This window comes from Hippoglossus hippoglossus, chromosome 15, assembly GCF_009819705.1.
Source record: "Hippoglossus hippoglossus isolate fHipHip1 chromosome 15, fHipHip1.pri, whole genome shotgun sequence".
NCBI lineage: Eukaryota > Metazoa > Chordata > Actinopteri > Pleuronectiformes > Pleuronectidae > Hippoglossus > Hippoglossus hippoglossus.
The window spans coordinates 21,067,497-21,093,171 of record NC_047165.1 but is presented as its reverse complement, the minus strand read 5'-3'; the positions used below and the strand labels follow the sequence as shown (position 1 = coordinate 21,093,171).

General features: G+C 43.7%; 2 protein-coding genes across 6 annotated transcripts in view; both read right to left on the bottom strand.

Moving 5' to 3' along the window:
- Positions 1–992: 992 nt before the first annotated feature.
- zfp36l2 (zinc finger protein 36, C3H type-like 2) lies at positions 993–4,696 on the bottom strand. 2 transcript variants are annotated; one of them, XM_034608476.1, is made up of 2 exons: positions 4,293–4,696; positions 993–4,135 (listed from the first exon to the last, which is right to left on the bottom strand). In XM_034608476.1, exons 1-2 carry the CDS (start codon positions 4,380–4,382, stop codon positions 2,933–2,935), a joined length of 1,293 nt encoding a protein of 430 aa, XP_034464367.1. In that variant the 5' UTR covers positions 4,383–4,696; the 3' UTR covers positions 993–2,932. The 2 variants fall into 2 exon arrangements, with proteins under 2 accessions (XP_034464367.1, XP_034464366.1); XM_034608475.1 differs by having other exon boundaries at positions 993–4,132; positions 4,293–4,668.
- Positions 4,697–7,252: 2,556 nt separating this feature from the next.
- thada (THADA armadillo repeat containing) overlaps positions 7,253–25,675 on the bottom strand; it is a 97,678-nt gene continuing 79,255 nt past the window's right edge. For 3 of the 4 annotated variants that reach the window (XM_034608839.1, XM_034608838.1, XM_034608837.1), the window contains exons 32-37: positions 25,065–25,189; positions 21,689–21,749; positions 20,296–20,446; positions 19,879–20,001; positions 9,530–9,705; positions 7,253–7,828 (exon numbers count right to left, since the gene is read on the bottom strand). In XM_034608839.1, the coding sequence (XP_034464730.1) occupies positions 7,508–7,828; positions 9,530–9,705; positions 19,879–20,001; positions 20,296–20,446; positions 21,689–21,749; positions 25,065–25,189 (957 nt within the window). In that variant the 3' untranslated portion in view covers positions 7,253–7,507. Of the gene's footprint in view, positions 7,829–9,529; positions 9,706–14,723; positions 14,932–19,878; positions 20,002–20,295; positions 20,447–21,688; positions 21,750–25,064; positions 25,190–25,675 lie in introns of those variants that run through there. The other variant, XR_004616289.1, reaches the window with a different exon arrangement.

The window sequence follows — 25,675 nt, the reverse complement described above, 5'->3', positions numbered from 1 at the left end:
GGTAATTGAATAGATGCAAAGGTAAAATAAGTTTGTCAAAGATTCAGGTTCATCTTTGCAGAATGTGTTCTTAATATCTATAAACTTCTGGTCTGTGACCTCATACAACAGAAGCAGACGAAGCCTCTTTTAGTTTGTTCAGATTGAGTCTTTTCCCCTCGAATAGTAAAAACATTAATCATCAGAAAACTTCTGCTTCATCTTCATGTAAACTACAAGTGGCCATTCTGCCAGGATGCTGAGTGTCAGTCAAGGTGATCATGACGCAGCTTATTGAAACATTCGAATCTCATCCTGATGGCAAACACCCAGATAGACTTACAGCCTGAGCCCCCAACACAATTCAACTGGCGTTTCTGTGACCGCAACACACACACACACACACAAACAGATACATTTTCCATTTAAAAATTCCAGACCTCATTCCTCAGAAGGCGAGGGCATATCGCATGCCGCCCTGTTTATAGCACAACATAACACACTATGTAATATTGCATACATTTTATTCGGGGCTATCAGTTTCTGTGGAGCTGCTGCTTTCCGCCTCAGAATCAGATTTCTCCTTTATCACGGCACATACCGACACTTAAGCTGTTCTTCCTTTGTTGGACAGGAGACAGGAATTCAGGCTGTTCCTTACACTGTGGAAACTACCTGCTCTCTGTTTTTACTGTACGCTCAGGACAATGGGCCAACACTCGCTGCTCAAGAACCCCCGAGGGTCCCAGGACAAATAGTGTCACAGGGCAGCAAAGGCTCCACTGTACCAAGGACACACACTCCCCCACCCTCCTGCCTGTCCCAGGGCTTTTTCTTCTGGGGGGGAGAAGACTATAGTCATGAGACACCTGATACTTTCATGTGAGCAACATGAGAAGCACAAGTGTCACGCTCCTGACCATCATCAGTTCACGTTTTCGATCGACACGTCACACCTGTTGAATCTTCACACTCCGGAGGGGAAAAGAAATCACAGCTCGACAGTCCGGAGCTTTTTCGAAAAATGATTTTTATTGGGAGAACTACAAAATAAATGTACAGTACAAAGTTAACAGTCTCACACTCAATTTGTAGTGAACTGACTCCCCAAAAAATATTACAACTCTCGTTGTCTTTTTGTCCGTTTTTTTTTTTGTTACATTCAAAAAGCTTTACTTCTGATAAAGTAGTCAAAAGTACATAGTGCGCATCCCCCTGTACCTACTATGTACAAACCAAACGTGTTTATCCACTTCCCTCTCCAGCAAACTCAAGACTCAGACTAGATTTCAATATCAAAAAAAGAGAAAACAGAGAAAAAGGAAATCAAAACAAGAGGAATGGGGATTTAGAGAGAAGTTACGGTTGTTTATCAGAGTGTCTGAGTGGTAACAACCTTAACAAAATGTTCAGAATCCAACACTACATTCAGTTCAACCTGTGTATAAAAAGATGCCATGTAGGAAAAATACTTTATTTGGTTAATTTTAAGGCATGTCAAGATGGTGAACCCCTTAGGCACTACACAATAATACTGGGGCACAAGGGATTGCTACATTCTTTAGCACGTGGCTGGAATCACAGTGTGACCTCGTGCAAACAGAGAAAACAAAATTTTAAAGAAAAAAAAAATACTTTTTGGTTAATTTATTGACTTGGGTTCTTTGTCACTGAAGCCTGATCTAGATCAAGAAAAGAATTAAGGTTTGGACGGTCTGTACAACCACATTGTTTATACATTCTACAGATACATCTAAATAGGGATCCCAAAAAAAAAGCCTTCTACAGCACTGACACAACCTCAAGAGCAAACAGCAATCACGCAAACCTTTTTTTAATAAACGTAAACAAGGAAACAAAATTAATGAAATAAATATCACATACGTTCTCTTAAATTAAGATTTTTTTTACTCATTTACAATAAAAATAACCAAGTGAAGTTACAAAAAAGGAGAAAAAAAAAACAAAATATATATATTACTGTGAAAAGAACATACACTCCACTTTATGCAGATTAATAATGGCGATCATAATTTAAACATAAAAGAATATAGATCTATTGCTTCATCATACTTGATAAATACAGTATGGACACAAATTACCAATGTAGCCTATACTTTTTTTCACAAGATAATAAATAAGTTAAATAGTCCATAGCCAGTTATGCACCGCTATGCAAATCACTCAAAAAACAGCTAAAAAAATATATATTCAACCATCAGCAGTGATTTCCCCAAACAAACCCAACTCAAGAGTGCTTTTTAACCAAGCAACAAACTAGACTAACCAAACGAACCACTGGGTGGCGCTGGGAGAAGACAGGTCTGGAATGGAAGTTGAAGCTTTCAGAGAGGAAGAGAAGAAGAAGGAAAAAAAAACAACACACTTTGATAAAAAAAAAGAAAAAAGTGTTACTTTGAGTCAAGGCATATTCTTGGCAGGATGGAGGAAATCTGAAACCGCTTAGTCTCTTCTTCTTGTCAAGTCATGTTACACACACACACACACACACATCTAATCCCAGGAAAAGTGTGGCTTGCCTGATGGAGCAAAAAGGGAGAGGGGGCTGCCATGAGCCCTTGGGCAAGGCACTGATGGAATGCCTTCTGTTTGCTATCTAAGTTTTAATACAGCTATATTACATACAAGAAAAGAAAAAGACTAAACTAATGCCTCGTCAAGGACACTTTAAACTGGATGAAGCTTTATTGATCCCTGTGGGTGAAACTCTTCTCTTGCCCCCCACCAGGGAGGTCAGAGCAGGGTCAGCACCCCTGGAGCTGCTAGGGACTCAATGTCTTGCTCAAAGGCACTTCAGCAGGGTGGATGCCGCTGAAAAAGGGGGTGAGAGGGGGTCTCAACTGGGATCCTCTGCTTGAAGGACAGTCTATCTCACCTCCACCTCCCCCCCTCTGACCCGTCCATACAATCCGTTTGAGAAACAAAACGTGGTTCAGTCATCTGAAATCGACAGCCTGCTGAAGATTGGCAACCGTCTCCCCGCGTCCAGACTCGGCGACTCGGAGCCGCTGAGGCTCCCGGAAGAGCTGAGGGACCCGCTCGCATAGCTCTCCCGGTCAGAGAGGGAGTCTGGCGGGCTGGGAGGAGGCTCGAACACCGGCGACCCGCTGAGGCGGCGCAGCGCCTGCAAGTGGCTCATGTTGTAGGTCGGAGGGGAGGGCGGGCACACGCTGCCCTGCATGTTCCCGTAGTACGCACCGGTGGAGTGGTTGTTGGCGTAGCCGCCGGTGGTGTGCACTGCCAGCGGGGCCAGTAAGGCTTTTAGGTCCTGCCCGGGGAAGGCGAAGGCACTGTTGATGCAGGACATGGAGTTGGGGGACAGCACCTCATCGTAGAAGCTGGAGGCGCAGGAGGAGCCGGTGGTGGGCGGCGGCGGGGTCCGGGACGTGGGGCTGTCGAGCAGGGGAGACTCGAGTCCGTGGTGGGTGGAGAAGCCGGAGAAGCTGAGGCTGTGGTGGAGCTTTGGTCTGTCCCTCTGGCTGTAGCCGAGCTGCTGCGGCGGCAGGATGTCTCTCTGCCCGTAGCCGCACAGCTCGCGGGCAGACCTGGGTTCCCCCGTCTGCATGTTGGCGTTGGCCGGAGCGGGCCGGCGCTCGTCGGCGTTGTGGATAAAGTGACACCGGGGACCGTACGGGCAGAAGCCGATGGTGTGGAAGGTGCGGCACGGCTCCGTTTTGTACTTAGGGTGGCGGGACAAGCTCCTCAACTCGTGGTAGCCGTGAGCGAACTGACATTTCTCCCCGTACTTGCACGACCCGTTCTCCTCGAAGGGCCGGCACAGCTCGGTCTTGTAGCGGGTGGAGTTGATCTGGGAGCCGGGCTTCTGCTGCAGGACGCCGCGCTCCCCGTTCTCGCTGTAGGCTCGGTCGCGGAACTTGTTCTCCTTGTTCATGAGGGCCGTGGCGCTGCTGTTGTTGACACCGCTCGGCATGTTCTCCTTCAGGCTGCCGTAGCCGGAGCCCATGTTGTACTTGTTGCCGTTGTTCATCGCCTCCACGTTGCTGGTCGAGTTTCTGCGGAAAAAGCCCGGCCCGAAGGGGCTGCCGGAGCCCGGAGACGTGACCGGAGCGCCCACCGCCTTCTTGTCCAGCATGCTGTTTATGTGGAGGGTGTTCATGTTCATGCCTTTATCCTGCTGATGGAGGAAAACACACGAGTTAGACACAGATCTCAGAGCAGCGCACCACATGGCGCGTTTAACACCGTTTCCCCAACTTGTTGCAGCTCCCTCGCACGCTGCCTCCCCAGGAGCGCACCGCTAAGAGACTAAGAAACACCGGACTGATATTTACCTTGTACAGCATGTCCATGTCGTAGAAAGCGGACAAGACGGTGGCAGACATCTCGTTTCCCCAAGTTGGCAGTCGCACTCCCTCTTTCATGGAGGACCGAGCAGGATCCCTGAATGCGACGAGCGGTAGTTTGTGCCACGGCTGGTTTTTGGTTGCGGAAAAGTTTGTTTTGAAAAGTTGCTTCGAAAGGTTGGACGCGTGCAGTTTCCTCGCTTTTCCCTCCTCTTAGAAAAAAAAAAGGTCCGTAGCAGAAGAAACCGAGTGGAGAGGGGACTCGGTCGGTGCTGTTGGAGTTGTAGGTGTATTGTATTTGTCCTCCCCCTCAGGAAGCGCAGAACCAGACAGCTTCACTGTGCGCACTCGCCTCCTCTGCGTCAATATAAACGCTTGGCGCACCTCAGGGAGGGGCGAAGAGAAGTCGGCGCAAAGTTTTTTCTGTCGCGAGGAGCCGCCTCCATCTCCTCCTCTCGGAGGAAAAAAAAAACTTCCATTCACCGGTTGGCCGCCTATTCTTCATCACCACGCCTTGAAATCTAACCCCGGCTGCCCCTCTCCTCCTCCTCCTCCCCCGCCTCCTCCTCCTCACACCCCTCCAAAACTTTTTTTCCCTCTTTTTAATCACACAACCAATCTTTGTGGATGTTTTTCTTGTGGGGGGGGGGGGGGGGGGGGGGGGGTGGGGGGGGGTTCGTATCTTGGAAGGAGCCAGTTTACAGTGCACATTCATACCTGGGCTTGTCATCTGAAGCTGAGGCGAGGAGGTGCCTTGCTCAAAGGCTCCGTCACCCCTGCAGCAAAAGGTCTGGGGGTCCTTTTTGAACCGCCAACAACAAATCCTCCGGCCCCTGGAGCACCACACTTGGAAGCTGACACATGTATTTGTAATGGAAGGAAACTCTCCCTCCCTCTCCATCCCGCTCTCCCTGTGGATGGGGCTGCGACCGCAACTATGAGCGGAGAGGAGTCCAGGCAGAGTGCAGCACAATTTTTAGAATCCGCCCGTTGCATAATCCGACTTCCACCGTGCAACACGCCGCCTATTCCAGTCTACTACACATGGAAAAACAGACAAGTTAATACCCACTGTGCTCACATGACCCACTTCAGCACCATCTCAACAACTACAACTAAACTTCCACCAAATCCTCAGATTAGAAATGTGTCCCCTTTTTTTAAAAAAAAAAAGAAAGCACAACACGTTGAGTCATTATAAACACAAAGTGAGATTTGCTTTGGTTCCTATTTTTTCTTTTTCGCTGAGCACTCTCAGCTTCTCTCTTCCCTTGTTTTTCCCAGTGTCAGAGCCAGGGCCCAGACTGCAGGAATGCTGCTTTCCTCTCGTTTCCGCAGGTTAACACTGCCCCCATGAGAGCAGAGTGAGAACTGACTGTGAGAGGAATGGGGCGCCACCTGCTGAGCAGAGCCGGAGCAGGATTTAAAGGCACATTCCGGACAAACTGGCTGCAGTGAAGTCATGTTTAGTCATTCCTTTACTTATTGCTGCAAAACCTGCTTCCTCATTTTCTCCCCAATGAAAATCCCCCCCACCCCCACCCCTCTTGTTGTAAAGTCAGGGAGTGCAGTGTGGTTGCACTAAGCTGCCCCCGTCTCAGCATGGTGTAACCTTCCCAGGACGGCAACACGTCCACATGAAAACGTCAAACTACTGCAGCTCTAACTCTCGGAGTTTGGAAAACCGCAGTGGAAAGATTGCAGCGCTGGCAAGCAGAGAGCGAGACTCGACATCAGAACTCCCAAAGGCTGATATTTTGGTGCCGAGGGTGTAAAAAAAACCTCGTGCGACACATATCACCAGAAATTGCAGGTTTCTGCGACACTGGTAACCATTAAGTCTTTTCCATACGGGATCATAATTGAAAGATTGGTTTAAAAATGATTTTTCTTTCTGTGACATGATTCAATATTCTCTTAAGTGCTGAATGGTTTGGTCGGAGAAGGAAAGAGGGAGGTAAAAAAAAAAAAAAAAGGGAAAATAGCAACAGGCGAAAAACAAGTGACATAAGAGGTTGGAATCTACTACTACCAACCCTAAAATTAGGCTGAGGGCTGTCCCAGGACTATTTGCGCGTTTGCAAGATGTGATAAATAGTTTAATGTGAAGGACAGACACAGCGAGGCTCCTGAGAAATCCCTTGAACATGTCCTCGTCCCAAACCGCTCTCTCCCATCACACAGCTCTGTTTTTATTGGGGGATGTCGAGCTGTTCCAAAACATTACGTCAGTTTTACTGTAACAGGGAACATGGCTACCAGGGAGAGAGCAGGGTCCAGCTTTATGAGCAGGCAGCACAAACCACGCACGCGCACAAACCACGCACGCACACGCACACGCACACACACACACACAGAGGACAGTAGTCCATTGTGCCGTCCTCCTAATTACATAACCAGGAAAACTAGAGGGAAGAATAAAAACACAGTCCAATGGAAAGAATCCTGCAGTAAATTAAATATCACAGGAAAATAACACCTCGTATAAACACTCAGTAGAAGTCGAAGCGTACACTGAAATACAACTTTGGTGACGTGTCAGCGCAAACACTTGATTTCACAATCCCATGCCTCGGCCATAAAGCTGCACAATCACACCATTGAAGTTGGTGCTTGAAGCTTTAGGCACCGAGTTGTTTTGTTCCAAACTTTAAATCCCTGGTAGACACAGGGAAAGCAGAATGGTCCGTTTACTCAATACTGAATACTCAATACTGTCGTGTGACACATTCCTGCTGATAAGAGAACAGTGCATCAAGTGTCTTTGTGTACAAGCTCGCGCTGAATTATTGTTATGGCTTCACAACTTTCCCACATGTAGTCACATCATATTAATATTGTCTATTTGTTCTCTTTCCTGCTTCATTACAGAGTTACTAACGGGAAATAATTGAGACGTACAGCTATGTCTTTCCTTTTCGGAAAAATGGAGCATTGAAATCATGTAGTATTTTGGGACATATTTATTTAGGAGACATCAATGAACAGTAACCATAAAAATGAAATCTGATAAACAGTGAAGGCAAAATTCGTAGGAAAAAGTAAGAGACAAGTACAGAGTAAAAAAAAGACCAAGAAGCCGGTCTGTGGTCTTGTGTTCATTTATCTGAAAACTTTCCTTTTTTGGAAATATAAGGAATTCTGACTTACAGACAATTCCCTTGAAAAATTGGTGATATTAGAGATGCTTCATGCTCATTTCTCTACTTCAGCCTCTCCAGCACATCCAGAGCCAGTGTGGCCCTCTGGTGCCACAGGGTCAGCCGGGCATGCTCCGCAGTGCAGGAGAACTGGGGCAGGGCAGGGAGGGAGTCCAGGGCCTGCTGGGAGCTGAGGGCCTTGGTCTGGGCCTGGGCGGATAGAGTGTGGAGCCGGGCTTGATCCAGGATTACTGCTCCTGGGTGCTGGCTCTGCTTAAAGGTCGGGATGAGGGAGGTGAGGTGTCTGTGAAGCAGCTTCACCCACTGGACAGGCTCGGCCCACAGGTTCAGATCCCCCTTCTCAAACAGGAAGTCCTCCTCATCCTGGTCATTAGAAAAACAACAGTTTACTAGAGTGCAAGTTAAAGCCGATTGTTCTTTGGCCACTAGGGGGCAGTGGAACAAGTTGTATACCATTGACTGTATAAAAAAATGGATGACATAACTGCTAAAAGTAAAGGCAAAGCATCTTGACCGTCACCTGGTGGCTGGCTGCAGTATGGGCCATAAATTCTGGCTCCTCCATGTTAGTGGATGGACCAAATTAAAAAGTCAAAGATTACGTCAAATCAATATCTCTCAAACATGGTTCCTGTCATTTTGGGTAGTTCTTATCACACCGATGTTGGTTCAAGGGATAATTTATCCGGTACGTTTGGTTTTAATTAGTTATTTGATTATGAAAACAGGGTGCCATGTCATGATTGACAGCTGAGATTGACTCTGAATTGGTCAAGGGTGTGTATCGGCGATTCCTTGCTACCATGGCTCCATGCCCCGATAGCTACAACGAAGAAGGCTCCAAAATGGCACTGTTCGTATCTGAAGTATTTTAGCTTCATTTCTGGATAGTGTGAGGAAATGGAGACGTGTCGTCCATCTTCACATACAGCCTATGTTGTAGACATACAACTGACATATTGTCCCCTTTTTGGCCAACTTGTTAGCAAACAGCTACATATTTACAAATGCAACAAGCACAAGGCAACATTAGTTTTAATTTCCAGTCATGTTTGTTTCCACTAACCCCTGAGGGACCAACACCTGACTAATCAGCTGTCAAATGCTCCACAATGCTACTAGGCAAGCTGCATGAAGTTGTTTTTTTCTTCGCTGAATCAACAACACTGATGAAAGCAGTGAAAACAGATAAATTGTGATCTGGAAAACCAAAACAGTGAGCTCAAAGATGCAAAAATGGACTATAAAACTGAGTGGAACTGCAAAATTAGGTGAAAATTCTCCGTGGATTCATTACTATGAGCGACACTGCTCAAATTCCACATTGTCATTTGACCACATCGTTAGTAAAACAACAGTAAGTAGTGCAGCTTTAAGAAGAACAAATTTACAGCTCAGGATATTTGGACAATCAGCCACAAGAAGCAGGGGTTCACAGTTACTTGCTCAAAGCTGTTTAACTCGAGTCTTGAGTAGAAAGAACCCAACAATTAAACAGGCACCAAAACAAAACAAGAAAATAAACACAGTGGTCGGAGAGCAGGAACCTTGGTGGCTATAAACTGCCCAGATACTTTGTCTGCTACTGTGAGTAAAACAAGAGCAACAATAAAAAATATATTGTTCTGTCTGTGCCTAAGTTTCCACACTTTACAAACACAGTGTTAAATCAACTTGAATTACACTCTTAATTTAGCATAAACCAGTGTTCTATCATAAAACACAAAGATGATGATTTTGTTTTTCAAAACTAGAGTCTTAAACACGAGGTCGACTGTTGCTTAAAGTTCCTTAAGAAGCAGCATTTGTAGTGATTTCTCTGTTCATGTATTAATTTCTTATATGAAAAGTAAGCTGATGATCACATGACAGTGTCACAGTTTTCCTGACAGAAAATAAAACTCTGACAATCATAAGCTATACATTTTTGGGACATGTCGTCTACTGTCTCACAAATATCTTGGTACAGTTTGTGATGTTCTTGTAGCACATTGTAAATTGTCAATATATTTTCTGCTCTAAGGGCATGAAAGATACTCTGTGTGACCTCTGAGTGATACTCACCAGAGAGGAAGCATCGTCTGCAACTGCCTCGTCATTGTCGTCTTTGTCTCCCAGCAGCCACTCTGTCAGTGTGAGGACACCAGCGGGAACCTGCCCCCACAGCTCAAACAGCCGACACAGGAGCCCCATGCCCCTGTCCAGAGCTACAGGAGGACACACTGACACACCGGCCATTTCTGAGGACAGACGAGACAACGCGTTATAGTCTGCAAACACTGTTTTACACTCAAGACTCACAGAGTCAGCTACTCAGCTACTCAGCTATATACACTGTCCACAGGTTTCTCAATGGGCTCCTACAGCAGTGCATGTGTATGACATAATCCATGCACATGGAGTATCGTGTGATGCGGTGGCATGAAAGGAAAAACCATTACTTGTACTGGTGTGTCCCTCTATCCAAAATAATTAAATCCAAAGTCTGACAAACTGAAAACTGAAATAAATAATTCTAAATAACTCCAGTTTCCACAGCTGAACAGTGCACTATTTGTAAAATTCAAAAGGATTTGCACGCTAAAGGAAAATGTGTGTGCATGCATGTCACTCTGCCACAAGTCCCAGAGCAGGGAACAAACAGCGTAGTCTGTAGGATTATCAACTGTGAAATGAAAACACCAGGTCCGATTCATAAAGAGAGATCTGATTACTCAACACCTGCACAGAAACATAATCCCCACTTTTCTGCCGTCGTTGTGGGCATGTAACCGTTGGTGCTTGTGACGTAGCGATGATTGAATGATGCAGAGCTGATGGTGTGTTCCAAACCTATTTTGAACGAGTGCGCATGCGTGTCTTCTCTGGGCTCATAGAAGCAAAACATTCTGCACGTTTCACCAATATGCGCATGCACGCACAGTAAGAGCAAACGTTCCACTTCACTTCCTGTTTACGTGTTAATGAATGGATGGATGGACTGTGTCAATGTAATGCTCACATGGAATTTATTTTTCACTCATGCAAAAAAATATATTCTTGCTATTTGAAGTCCTGTGTTTTCACACTGCGCGCGCACACACACACACACACACACACACACACACACACACACACACACACACACACACACACACACACACAGTGTTAGTGTTGTAGAAGTGTGAGACACACTTCAAAAGGGGAAACATAAAGTTCAACTCCATTTAACATCACCAGTTGTCCTCGCAGCAACTATCTGACAGAGGTGTGTGTGTGTGTGTGTGTGTGTGAGAGAGAGAGAGTTGTTCTCCCACCTTTACCATTCTCACCACAGCTGACACCCAGATAACACCAGAAACTTCAAAAGGCTTCGAGAGCCACTAGCCAAAACACTACCACCATGGGAAGAGAGGAGGGAGGGAGGGTGGAGGTACTGTATATAGACCCCATCAGCACACATACAGTGTAAAACACACAAACACGAATAGGGTCGGGAACCCAGATTGTTTTCCGTCTTCAGAGAGGAGGCGTAAAATCAGAGCCGAGCCCGACGTCTGAGCGGAGAGGGAGACCTGGCCTGTGAACATTAGAGGCTGTTGATTGTCCCGTATTAGAGGAGATTTAAGAGTTTAGGAGCTTGAGTGACAAATTCCTTTCTTTACCAAGAAGCCGCCTCTCTCTGGGACGGCCCTTCTTCTGATGTCAAGCCTTTACAGAATCCTACCCCCCCCGAATAGGAAATTTTAGCTGCATTCAATTTATCTACTTTTCTACAGAGGTTTTACACGTTGCTTAACGCGATTTCCCTCCTCGAGCTGTCGGTGCAAAATGCTCAGTTTCTCAAGGGGATTGTCTTTCACGCTGTTCCTGGTGTGAAGCATATGAGTGTGTGTGTGTGTGTGTGTGTGTGTGTGTGTGTGTGTGTGTGTGTGTGTGTGTGTGTGTGTGTGTGTGTGTGTGTGTGTGTGTATGAATGTTGTCCTATGTTGTTTTGAGTATTGATTTTGAACAACCTTGTCTCTGTATATGACCATATCACTGCCAGTTGGTGAGTGAATGTGTTTGAGAATGATGGGGTGAGGCTGTGTGTGTGTGTGTGTGTGTGTGTGTGTGTGTGTGTGTGTGTGTGTGTGTGTGTGTGTGTGTGTGTGTGTGTGTGTGTGTGTGTGTGGGTGTGCAGTTGGCATCCCCTGGCACACTCTTCATCCACTGGCACTCATTGGACCTGGGCAGGGCAGGAGCGTGAGGGAAAAACTTAACCCTGTGCAACTTGAGGAAACAGAAAAACAGTTGAACCATTCTGAAGAGTTTTTTTTACTGAACTAAGATCTTTGGTTGCCTTGTTCGAGACGGTGGAAACTACGTTTTTATAAAGTGCTTTATATGTAAATTGGCATCTTGAAGCACAACCAGCCCTTCACCAGGCCCTCACTATCACCTTTATTGAGGAAGTGTACATGATGGAATGAAAGCAGCCCAATGTGCCACAGCTACCTCGTATGTGGACAGAAAACCACAAAACAAAATAAAGAGTCTACAGGCAAGTTAGCAGGGTGTTTGATGCTGTAGGCACAGCAGTGCTTTCTGCTACATGCTAACACCAACACGGAAGTGTGTTTACATTTTTAAAGAGGGTTAAACTGCACACAAGAAGAAAATGGCCTCATTAAAACAATTTACAATTTCATCCCTCTGTGTGTAAGCCTTATCTACTGCAGTTTCCTTTTTCTTTAGATTGGGGCACACACTGAATGATAGGATGTAGGTCAGAGGTGAGGCTGGCGCTGTGCTGAGGGGACTTCCCTAGAGGACTTGAAGTTGCTTGTGGTGACGAGGATACTTAACAAACTTTGGACCATCATGGAGAACATCTAACATCCCCTCCACGAGCTGCTAAACAACTTTCTGTAGAAGACGTCATCAGCTTTGACAAAGGACACGACAGGAAGTCTTGGCTGTCAGCTGCCGTCCCGCTGCACAATGATTCTCCTGTGTGTTGGATGAGGAGATAGTTTTCTGCTCACCTGGATATTGCCTCATATCTGTTACATGTATCTGATTGATGAGACCTTTTCAAGGTTTGCTCTCTATATAGTAGATTATATTACCTCCATTGCACATGCAGCATGTAGTATAGCTATAGTTCTTTCTTTAGTCTTTTTTTTTTTACATGATTCTTTTCTTAATTGCATCACATGTTATTTCCTCATTGTTTTGTGATTTATTGGAGGTTATTGTGGGTTTTATTGCCTTTTTAAAGTTGAGAAGTGGCTGCTGCACCACTGCAGTTTCCCTTTCGGTTTAATCAAGTTCTCTTTCTCTCTCTATCTGTCCGTCTATGCAGAGGGATGTCAGTGGGGGTGTCGGGCTGTCAGGGCAGTGAAATGAGAGAAATCCAAAGCACTTCCCGCCCCCGCAGCCTTCCCGCTACTGGTGTCATCATGTTCACTGTAGAGGGAGTTAATTCCTCTGCTCAGCCACCCACATCTAAAGGATTTGGGTTTGAAGCCCTCCCCCTATCTCCCGCCCCCCCTCCAACTGACTGTTAAGCAGGGGGTAAGGGGGCACCCATCCCACCTGGGCTGTAAACTGCAGCCGGACCACCGTATGGGTCTCTTAGCTACACCTGCCCTGTCCCACAGTCACGTCTTTATTCCATACAGCCTGGACAAAGACGGTCTGTCAAATGAGGGGCCCACAGAGATCTGCATGTCCAGGGTTTAATCTGTGATCAGATGAGGAGGGGGGCTGGGGGCTGGTGCTTCTAAAATGTATTTTATCAAACTCAAAAGTACATACAACTTGCCTTGTCTGAATAGTCTGAAAACAAGCCTCTAGGATACAAAACAACTAAGAGTCGACATAGACTTTCACCCAACGATAGGAAAAGACCCGCAACATTAACACACACACACACACAAACACACACAGTTGTTACAGGCTTGAGCCGAGACACCAGGAAGTACGGGTGTGAGATAGAGAGAGGTGTGAAATAAAAACAGACACTTTACAGCCCTGACTTCCTCTGTAGACTAAGAACAACAACGGGAAACAATAACACGACAAAGAGTAAAAAAACTAAGTAGAACGGTGAGCATTAACATAAAAATCTACTGTTGCAGCGCTTATCATTGAGTCCAGACTGTGGCTGTTAAAGGATCATATACAAGTCAATGGAAACCTGAAGGTGGAAGTCTCCTGTCTGTCTCTGTCATGAAAACACAGCCAAACATCAAACGTACTCATTAAATTCCCTGTTTCACTAATGAAATAAGATTTTCTAACAATAGCCGATTGTAAATTCTGTGGTTTGAATTTAAATACCTTTTCAGATATGGAATAAAAAACACTGCTGGTTTCACCTGTCTGTTAATATGGGTCCTAATATGGGTCAATCCCATATAATTATGGATCCAATTGCTTCTTTCCCACTGGTCTTTTGTTATTTGTATTCATTAGATGCCATAACTGTAAAACAGGGTTAGTCGACAGTAGAAAAAGCATGGAGGCCAGTGCCTATGTAACAGCAGTTATTATATCTTTACAAATAAGTAAACGCACATTTAAATGCTGTGCTCATATACATAAGCAGCGGTATCGAGGCCCAATATTTTATAGCATCAAATAACTAATTAAAAACAAACTTAGGGAGAAATGACCACTTGAACATACATCAGTGTGATCAAAACTAAAATGACAGAGCCATCTTTGAGAAAATGTTTGTTTTTGTTTGGTCCCATCTGCTAACCTGGCAGGCTTATGGCCTATACTGCAGCCAGCCACCAGGGGCAGATCGAGACCCTGTTTTTTGTCTGTGGATCTTTTGACTGTGAAAGTTGCAGTTACATAAATATTACCACGTCTGAGCTGAAGCTACAATGAGATCTGGGTCTGACTGCGTTTGTTTCACAGTAACACAGGATGAGCAACGAGTCTGCCTCAGCTTGACACGTCTGGACTGAGAAATGGCTTCACAGAGATAATCTGCACTCCTGTTATCTTCAAATCACGTCACAGTCAAGTATCACAACCTGCTGCTTTACACTGTAAACACACTTCTTCAACACAGCCTGCAGCCACCAGTCATTACTGAGACATGTGATTTTGTTTCACACCAAATCATTAAAATCTCATTTCCCCACGCTGCCGTTTGAGTTAAACCTGCAAAAAACATCACTTGTGTTCGTGTGTTTTCACTGGACAGTAAAATAACAGCTTATTTATTCCAACAGGAAAGTTGAGAGCTGAAAATCAACTCTCCAGCAGCACAAAGTACCTTCAGTTGTACATCTATGTAAATGAGTGATAAAAAATAGGTCATGGTGAGTTTAGTGAGTGTCCTTCAGCTTCGTCAGGTCATAGCCTTCCATTCATTGCTGCAGGTCAACGAACTGGGGGAAAGGACACAGGATTTGTTCGCTTTATAGTGAGCCAAGGAGGTTACTTCAGGCGAGCCAGCTGATAAATGGTTCACTGAGGCTGCCCTGGAAAATATGGGCACGTCAGCAGAGTGTGTGAGGCCACTCAAGAGCGCTGCAAGCTACTGCGTATTTATTTGTATTTGTATTGTTTGCATAGTTTAAAAAATAGGAAATAAGCTCGTTAGCTTTCTGGTGGAGAGTTAGATGAGAAGACTGATTCCACTCTCACATTTGTATGATGAATGTGAAACCGCCGGCAGCCTGTTAGCTTAGCACAAAGACTGGAAACAAAAAAGAATCTGGTAGCTTGGCTCTGTCAGAACATAACTTACTTCAGTGACAAGCAACCTTTTCAAATAATTAACACTTAAGATGTAAATCATTTAATCTTGAAAAAAAGGAAAGATTTCACCCCCTATAGGGGACACTCACATACACAAAGGTCACCAAAGTGAACAAGAGATAAAGGTTTGCCACTGCTATATATTTGCATATTACCTTACCCTTAAATTGTAATTTACGTTTTTAATTGAACAGTCATGTCCTTTAATGTTTCTGTGGCGAGATTTTTTTTCTAACTTAAGACCGTCAAAGAAAATATAACATGTGCTGGGAAAAGAAAATTGTTTACCAAACTTCAATTGGTGACATACAAATAAATTAGATATAAAAATGTTATTAATTGTGTTAACATAACTTCTTAACTTTAATTTTGAACAAACATAACTTCTTAACTTTAATTTGAACAAACTTTCATCAGAGTATTATCAGTTGAAGTAATTTTTTGTAGTTATACGTAATAGTTTTCTCTTTACGGTTTGGTTAACAGTGAGCTTTAGTGGTCCTGGTAGATGGGTCTGTTGCCCCCCTGTTTACACTCTTTATGCTAAGCTACGCTAACCAAATGGCCGGCTAAAGCTTCATATTCTGCACAGACTTGGGAATGGTATAAATCTAACTCTCTCAATATCAGACATTTTATATCTAAATTAGTACACCTCTTTATTTGTTGATCATGGTGAATATTTGAGTGATAATGTGACGATGGCTTGGAGTAAAGAAGTGGGGGCTGATATTTCAGTAGACACAAGTCAGGGGGGTCTGTTGTGTGTGAATTCCTGTTCCATTAATAGCAGCTATCAGTTAATCTTGTTTTACACTGTAAACAATCTTCAATATTTAATAGTCAATTGGAAATAATGTAATATTATTTATACACTATATATATATATACTCCATGTAGTCAATGATTATATATATGCTAATTTATTTAATTGTTAAAGTCCTACACGATTTACTTGACCTGATAAGTATATATCAAATGAGTGTTTGAATTGTCAGGTCTGTTGGCTGTATGTCTCATTACTGTCATGTTTTTGTTCAATTTTGCTTGTTTGTTTAATAAAGCTCCCTATGTTTTTAATCAAAGTGGGGGATAACAGTGCAGTTCAACGTCCTTTGACTTTTGTCTCCCCTAACCACATTTCTAATCACTGCCTTCTTATCACATGTCGTCCGATCCAAATCCCTCTGTGCTCTATATATAAAGTGATCCCTCTGTTCCTGCCCCGACTCTGTCACGGTGCTGGAGGTCCAGTGAGGGTGAGCGGAGTTTGATTTCAGACCCAATTACTCTGGAGGTATTTGAGAGGGGGGCGGCGGTGGTGGTGGTGATGCTGGTGGGGGGTTGGAGGGGGAGTGTGGGGGTGTTGGAGGGCAGGATGGGGTTAAATTAGATTTGCTCTTCCTGTCCAGGACAATGGCTCCACTGTGGTTCACGGCTCTGGGAAGAAGAGACTTCACTGACCTGATGTGAATGTGCCCAGATTTCTCTCCCACATTGATTAAACAGGTTATTTGTATTATAACTCATCTAAATTATAAGTACACAAATGTAAGTGTAAAAGGAAATTCATCTATTTTAAGTGGAACAGAGTTTTTCAAAGCAGTTTATTAATGGAAAGGCGAGTCTTGCTCTAATTCATCAATGAAATAACCCATTTTATCTGATTTATTTTTTACCAGGGACATGCACTAATACCTCTGTAGGTGAAAAAACTAATATACTGAAGTGTTCAAACTGATTTTAGAGCCTAGGTCAACTTTTTTTGAAGGAACAATTTAACATTTTGGGAAGACTTATCCTCTTTTTTTGCTGTGAACCAGATAAGACATCAAACTATTCTTTTAATGGTTATAATGTATACTGGGTTCATGTACCACACCATCAACATGTCTCTGTGCTGTCCAGCAAGACTATTATCACATGATTAACACAACAATGAGTTTAAACATTTAAATTTCTATATATTTCTTGTCTTTCTAAAAGAGGAGGGTTGTTTTGCATTTTGTACTTTTGCATGACCGTTTGTGTCTCTGAGTGTTTTGCAAAAGCCGTCTCTGTTCTCACATCTCTGGCTGTCCTCCATATCAAAGGGCCAGGAGTCGTCGCCTGCATCTGAAGCAGCTAACACCTCCGATACTTGACTCTGCAACGGCAGGTCATAAAACACACACACACACACACACACACGCGCACACACACACACTACATCACCCTCCGAGCAGACTGCCTGGCTGGCCTGAAGGGGACGGGAAAGATACACACAAACAAACAAACACACACACAAAAAGACAGTTGTTTTTCCACTGGCACAGCACCACACTATAGCTATGATTTAACAACATGCTGCATTACTCTATTTCTGTTTCCTTGACACTCTGACACCAGCAGGTAACTATGCTGACCAAAGATATTATACAGGTCAACAAGAGAGACACACACCAGGTGTCTGCAATGGTGGGCGAGAACTAAACCACTGTAACAGCCGAGCTCTTGAAAACACACCCGACATTTGACCAGGAGTCTGCAAAGTAAGTTCAGCTGAGCTAAAAAAAAAACTAAATAAAAATACCCCATTTCTCCCAAAAGTTATAAAATACACCCAACAACTTGATCTCTATATCAAACTCAGATGGAAAAGGGAATAAGTGCAAAAAAGGAAGAGGAAGGATTGATTTGAGTTATCTCTCGTTCGTGTCCTCTTATTGTAAATAGAATTTCTTCAGTGACGACATTTTAACATGTCACTGGAGAAAATGCAAAGGTGTTACTCGTAAAAAACAACCAAACAATTGATGGCCGAATTCCATATAGCTTCAGTTCCAGGGTGTTGTTATTGTGCTGCCACACTGTGAAGACTTTCTGGGACTCCTGCAAGATTTCCTGTAAAGGTTCTAAGTTCCTAGGACAAGTTACTGCAGCTCTAGATTTGTTCTCCTGGTGACAGATTTTCATGGTCAGTTTGGAGGTTGGAGTAAGTTTTTGAGCGGCTTGGCTGGAGGGTGAACGGTCACACAATAGAATAGAGACAAACACTCACACTCATTACCCAGAGTGCATCCAGGAGGAAATGTAGGCGGGTTCACGGTAAGTAACACACACACAACGCCTCCTACACACAGAGAAACACTGTAATCTCCAAATGAACAGTGGATACGGACAAAGGAGGATAGCCCACTCTATTTTATACCCACATACACACACACACGGACAAGCTCATTTCTTGGAGACGTACTCAAACCTTAACTATAACGTTTACTTGCCTTACTCGAACCTTAACACGTCCTCACCTTAAATTTTGCCAGTCCCACACACACATACACACACGGACACCCAGTGTGTAATTATGTCTATTGTGTTCTCTTCCTGTTGTAGAAAAAACTTCTCTATCTTAGTCATGTTGTTGAGCTTTTATCAGATTTTAACTGACAGCTTATCTGAAGCTGTCTGGCCTTATGCAACACAAACACAAGCACACACACACACACACACGCGCCCGCCCGCACACAAAACACCCACACAATGGTAAGACCAGGACCATGCACATGAACATGCACAAAACCAGAGTCCATTTCAGGCTTTAGCTGAAACAAGCTGGAGTTGAGTCTTCCCTCATGACTCTGCCCTCCCATCCATAAACAGCGTTTCCATGTGGGGCTGCAGAGACTTTAGAGGAGATGTTTTTCTATCTTGTGTTATGTTATGAGATACTATCAGTACCAACAGACACAATAAGGGTGGTGCAGGGAGGAAAACTAGCAAAATACAGGAAGTGAGTGTGGTGACGACAGGAAGTAGCACTGTGGCTGTTTGTAGGGGGATACTTGATAGGTGGCAGCTTTCTGTCCTCTGAGAAGGACGCAGAGAGCTGTGAGGGTCCAGTCACTGGTGTCTGTATACCTGAGGTATTTGTGAGTAAGGCTGGGCAACATATAATTCTTCAGAGAACTGACCTGAGACATTCTCAAAAAAGATACATAACCGCACATGCACGCACGCACACACAGTTTGTACAGCATTGGCATAATGCATTCCCTAGCCCCAAACCTAAACTAAACCTAATTCTAACCCTAAAACGAAGTCATAACCCCCAAACAGTCCATTAAAGGGGGGTCACAAAGTGAGGACCGGCCCAAATGTCCTCACTTTCCCAAAATGTCCTCAGTCCGTTGGTTGTAGACTCAACCTGGTCCTCACAAAGAAGCTGTACAAGAGCACACACACACAGAAACACACAAACACTCTTACACTCTTGTGTCCCCTCTGCCAAACTGGAATTAGCACCCTTCATTACAGGAATTCTTCACCACCCTTTGCTCGAAATGATGTCATCAACCGCTTTCAACATCAGCATGTGTTTGTGGTGTTTTTTATATTGGTGTGTGTCTATTTAATCATACGAGGGTGTGTGTGTGTGTGTGTATATTTCATTGCAATATCACTCTGCACTGACTCTGCTGTGTTTGTATCTGAGTCAGTGTGCATGTGAACCACCAAGGAAGCAAATGTGAACATGGGTGTGTGTTACCAGGGTTGTGTACAGGTCTGAAAAAGGTGTATTTACGCATGATTTATAAGCGTACGTGTGTGTGTGTGTGTGTGTGTGTGTGTGTGTGTGTGTGTGCGCGCGCGCATTATCATTTCCAATCTGAGCAGTGAGTGTGTACCTTTACTGAGCAGAGGTGCTGGTACATTAGCTATGAAATCAGAGGCTGAATCTCGGACTTCATGGTCTTCATCCTGCAGCAATGTGAACAGACTCCTCCACAGAGAAACTGTAGTGAACAGACCTGAAATACACACAGACACACACACACACACACACACACACACACACACACACACACACACACACACACACACACACACACACACACACACACACGTGTCTTACATTCTGTGTTTCAGATCAACACATTTTCAGAAAATTACTTTAAATTTATATTTTGCAACAGAGGTTAACATTTGCCTTCTCGTCGGAGCATTTTCCGTAACTGCACCAGAGGCGGACATTGTGTTAAGTCGTGTTACGTTGTATTGCGATGTGTGACGTTGTGTTTTGTTTTATCGCATTTGAGACTCACCCAGTGGCAGATGAGGGTTGGTCAGCAGAGCTTCTGTGCAGTTGACCAACACCGAGGCGGCCATCAGCTTCACCTCCACCGGCTGCTCCTCGCTGCAGCATGAGCACACCAGCGCCCCCCACTGAGCAAAACAAGACATTGCAATCGCAACCTAGAAATCAAGATCAAAACAGACATTTTTTATAGATTAATCACAATAACCCTTTTGATTTTAAATGTATCGATCTAGGTTCCACTATGATACATCACAGATGAATGAATGATGAATGAATGATGACATCCAATTTGTCCACATTTCTGGTATAAAAATGATACGATCAACAGCATTTATCTCTCAGAGGTGCTGTTGCAAGACAGTTGGCTATGCATCTTAGTGGTCATGGGAAGTGCAGTAATGAGTTTGGTGTGATTTGGACAAGCTAACATTAATACAAATTTAATAAACTGGCGACCAGTGTTCTGTAGCAGTCAGTGGGGTGGGGGCAGCGGGCCCTAACAGTCAGTCAGCTGACCCAGTTGAATCTTCTATGTGCTCGGATAAACTACAACAGTGGTTGTTAACTAGGCCAAAATCAAAGCTAGATCATTTTGATAATTTCATTATTTTAATTTCACCATATCGGTTTGACACAGACATTCACGGGGGCAGACCTCAGTCATGGCAACAACATTGATAGAATTATTTCCTGTTTGGCAAACTTCAAAGTAACAGCACAACATTCATTGTTGCTGAGCTTCACTGAACATTGAAGCTGCTCCAATGGTCTTAAGAGGCTGAACAAAATTACCCAGAACAACAAAAATTGGGGAAGCAGGTCCCAAAAAAAGACAAATAACATTATTATGAACATGAAGGGCATGTCTCTTTCCTTTTTGAAAAAATAAAAAAAATTCACAAATTCTAAGTCAAAGAATCTAATTTCTGATGAAATCTTGCTGAATTTTCTTCACCTTGATAGTATTCTTTAAAGTATTTTTGAGGAAGACTCAGTGACCTTTCTCAGAACATGGTAGAAGCACATGTGGAGCTAATAACAGTGATAATGGCAGTTTCAGTAATTATTGCAATTCAATGTAATTGGTTATAAGTGGCACCTACTATTGAAAGTTAAAAAGTGTGTGGAGATAAAAGGTGTGTTCCCTCCTCATTCAGTTTCATATTGATTCACCGTGTAATGACTCTTCAGCCCTGTGGTGAGGGCAACGAGTAGAATGCTAAGCTACTAGCTACAACCAAAATGAAGCAACACGGCTGTTGGCTGCTGGTAACAACTGACACATAATTCTTGTGCATTTCTGTATCTCAAGTCAGTTCAAACTCTATAGGAATATCAACAGATTCCTGTGTGTGTGGTCAGAAATGATTAAAGCATACATGTTAATCATTCTTTACCTTTGGGTCAGAGTTCACCAGTTGAGACATCAGGGTCAGGGCAGCGCATTGGAGCTCCAAACTGAAACACAAAATCAAACACGTTCATTGTCTAAATATTCAACTTAATCAGCTTATTTCCGTTGCCCTTCACAGATGAGAGGTTGTTTTTTTTAACTCTTAACTGAAATAGGGACAGGGTGTCAAGTTATTTTTATATAAAAAAATATTTTTTTAATAAAATTTACCATTATCAATGTAGTGGATCTTGAAGGTTCTTAGCTTCACTCTTCAATCCATTACATTGGAGATTAACATAACGTCATTTTGGTTGCTTAATAGTACAGCTGTCAAGCTGCTATCAAACCTGCACTGAACTCCAGATAACCTCCTGAAATTATCCGGAGGGGCTGTATGTGAGAACACAAATTTACGAGTCAATTGCTGTGAGTTTCTATTGCCAGCCCCCGGATAATGTCTCGAAAGAGCCCATGTGACAATACAGCAGGGAAACGTTCAGAGGATTCATCGAAAGTGAGAGGGCGTGTTGATGATGTTTCTCACACCCACACACTTGTAACCGAAAAGAACTTTAAGAAAACAAATATCGGGATGAAAAAGAGCTGTCAATACAGACAAATATGTAAACTTGGAAAGACACAGAGATTTAAGTGTTTTTAGTTATAAGGGCCAACACCAGTGTTGATGTGCTGTAAACACAGGTCTAGTATTGCATGCAAAGGTTCTGGAAATTATTTATCACATAATCTGTGTACTGCTTCGTAACATAATTAACCTGCCTCGTCTGCAGCCTGAAACATTTTCTAGAAGGCTAACCAGTCTAACCTGCTGGTTGTGAGTCCACCAGTGCATCACTGCTGTTAATGTTTGACACGGGAGAACAACTGTCGCCTTCTGTCTGTGTGAAGACCTGCTGATGACGATGCATAATGTGTGTGTTAAAACCATAGAATCTATATAGAGATGGACGATATGAAAGCTCCCCAAAACTAAAACTAAAGTCTCTTGATCGTCCCCTGGTGGCTGGCTGCAGTATAAATCATACACCCCACCTCCTCCATGTTAGTAGAGTGACAGAAATGACAAACTAAAAAGTACACATAAAATTAAATTTTCTCACAGATTGTTTCTGTCATTTTAGGTAGTTCATATCACACTGATGAATGTTACATTTTCCTTTTCTCCAGTAAGTTTAGTTTTAATAATTTATTTGAAGCTATACAATTAAAGTGAAACGTCATGGTTAGCAGCTGAGACTGACACGCGATTGGTCGAGCACGTGTATCTGTGGAATCTTGATAACACGGCTCCATCCTCAATCGCTACTATGTAGACGCTGGCTCCAAATTCACAAAATAGTAGAATTCATATCCAGGATATTTTTGCTTCATTTCTGAATTGTGTGAGAAACTGGAGATCCATCTGTAATTACAGACTATAGTTAAAACAACTGACCTATCGCCTCTATAAAACAATGCCTTTTAGTGGTCATTTACAAGGTGCCCACACACGAGTAATCAGGGTAAACGGGTCACAACAACTGCATGACAGGGTAACACTTACCCAGTGGTTCAGCTAACATCAACCGTGTCGGGATCAGGTCGGGACATTAAACATGAGGCCTATCAGGTCTGGGTCGGGCTCAGTTACCATTGATATTTCTGACAGAAACATGCAGCCGTACTCTGGCAAACATAACACTCCAGTGTGGTCAACTACACAAATATCACTCAACTGTATTGACTTACAATCCACAAAAGAAGTGTGCTGGTACTCACCGGTGCATTATGGATCACAATAGCACCAGTGCCATTCAATCACATGGCAGACAAGGGCAGCCAGCAACCCAATCTCATCCCTCCCTGGCTCTAATCATAACCCTGGGGCCTCTCCAAAGGGAAAGTGGATCCCTGGGTCCAGAGATTGTGGCCAGGAAAAGGCTTTACAGGGCTAAAAGCCTTTGTAATCCAATCCTCATTCAGGTCTGTATTCTCTTGTCGGGGTGAGAATAGTACAGCAGTGGCTTGTCAAGGAAGGTGTGTGTGTCTGTCAAAGGGTTTACAGTACAAGCACACACACACACACAAACACTGGAACGGTACGTGCCAAATCGGTTTGTGGTAAGAGAGGGCCTGGGACTCAGGAACTTGTAAGCTCTCACTGGAGTAATAGTGGGAGCCTGGCATTTGACACTAATTTAGGAATAATGTTGTGATGACAGCCTCTCAGAGCAGAAAGATCAGCTTTCATCCACATTTTCATTTCTCTGTTTGCCTACTTTTAAAAACTACAAGTCTCTCTGGCTGGAAATGTAAATACAGTGCATGAACGACTCCAGGCATCCAGGTGCAGCGAGGGAACCTGTGTGTCTCTCCTCCATGGACTGTGGCTCTGAATGTATGCTAGACAATCCACCTGACACAACAGTGTGAGGGCTCATTCACAACCACAGGGAGCCAGAACAAAAAACAGCAAATGGAGGAGAACGTGGTTGCATCTTGTGCTGTAGTACAATGTCAAATAAATAACTTAACAATATACAGCTCTTTCTGTATGTTATCTGTCAATCAATCTCACCTGTTGCTGCTGTCCTCCTCTGTCCATCCCACTCTTCATTAACTACACATATCCTTACCTGACCATCTCTTGCTGCCACAGTAACACTTAAAACTTAAAAATGTCCAAATCTAACTGGACAACGAGGATTAACTGGATAACAAATCGTGCTGGTTGGACTGATGGACTGTTCAGCTTTCCCATGTGTGTTTTCTCTGTTTCGTCAGTATCTTCTGGTACCCACTGTACTGAATCTCCTCTGGAATTATTACATTTTCATCTGGATTGAGAAAACTAACACCCAAGGTCAGAGTTAAAGAATTAGGATTCAGGTAACCACCTTGCATGGGCAATGCAGTCCCATTTAGTTTTAGCCAAGTTAGTGGTGTGGCACTGGCAGCGTTGCTTGATCCACCACTTTGGTCCAGATTGGAAATCTGTATAACTGCTATAACCAGATACATTTCCATGAAAGTACCCTCCGTAGCTTTGTGTTGAACTTCAGAGATGTAAATAAGCAAGATGCAGCCTTTTGAAAAGCAATTTCATTTTAGAATCTTTAAAAATAGAGTTAATGAGACATTAAAAGACTTTTGAACTCATAACCCATTTTGATGTGATTTGATACAAAAACAATCTCAAAGTACTATTTGCATAGTTAATAAAGGAGTGGAACCTTATGGATGAGGCCTATAAGCAGACCTGGAATAACACAGGAACTGTCTAATCTTCTGATCCAGAGGAAACATTATATTATTATAATAAAATAACTCCGGGATAATGAAGGATATTTGAACATGAAAAGTGTGTGTTGTCTGACCTGTGAACAGAGTTTTGAGCCAGAGTGAGGAGGTGCAGAAGAACCTCTTCCTGGGACAAAGTCTGAGCACCATCCCGCCACAGGAGTTCACCACTGGAGCTAAACACACACAGCACCTGAAGGACCTGAGAGGAGGATGGAGAGGCAGAGAGAAAGAGAATGTCAAAGGAGTAAGAGATACTAAATAAGTGACTGATTTAGCTGCACACACAGACACACTCAGAGCTACTGGTGGGGGAAGTTCTTCAGCGCCATCCATCCACACAGCTTTGGTGTCCTCTCTGCAGCAGGCTGGCAAGTTGCCCCAAAGGGTATTTTTACCACACCGGTCAGATCCTCCCTACGCACACCCTAACCACGGGTACACAGCTGCCTCACTCTTGCTCTCTCTCTCTCTCTGTCACACACGCAAATACATACACACACACACACACACACACACACACACACACACACACACACGATTATATGCATGTAGTCAGACTACTACATTCAGGCACAGAAACCAGTGTGTTGACTGAGGGCATATTCAAGCTCCCAATTCTCTCCATCTGCCCATCAGCTGGGAACACAGTCCTCGTCTTCTCTAAGCATCTTCCAGCTTAACCCCC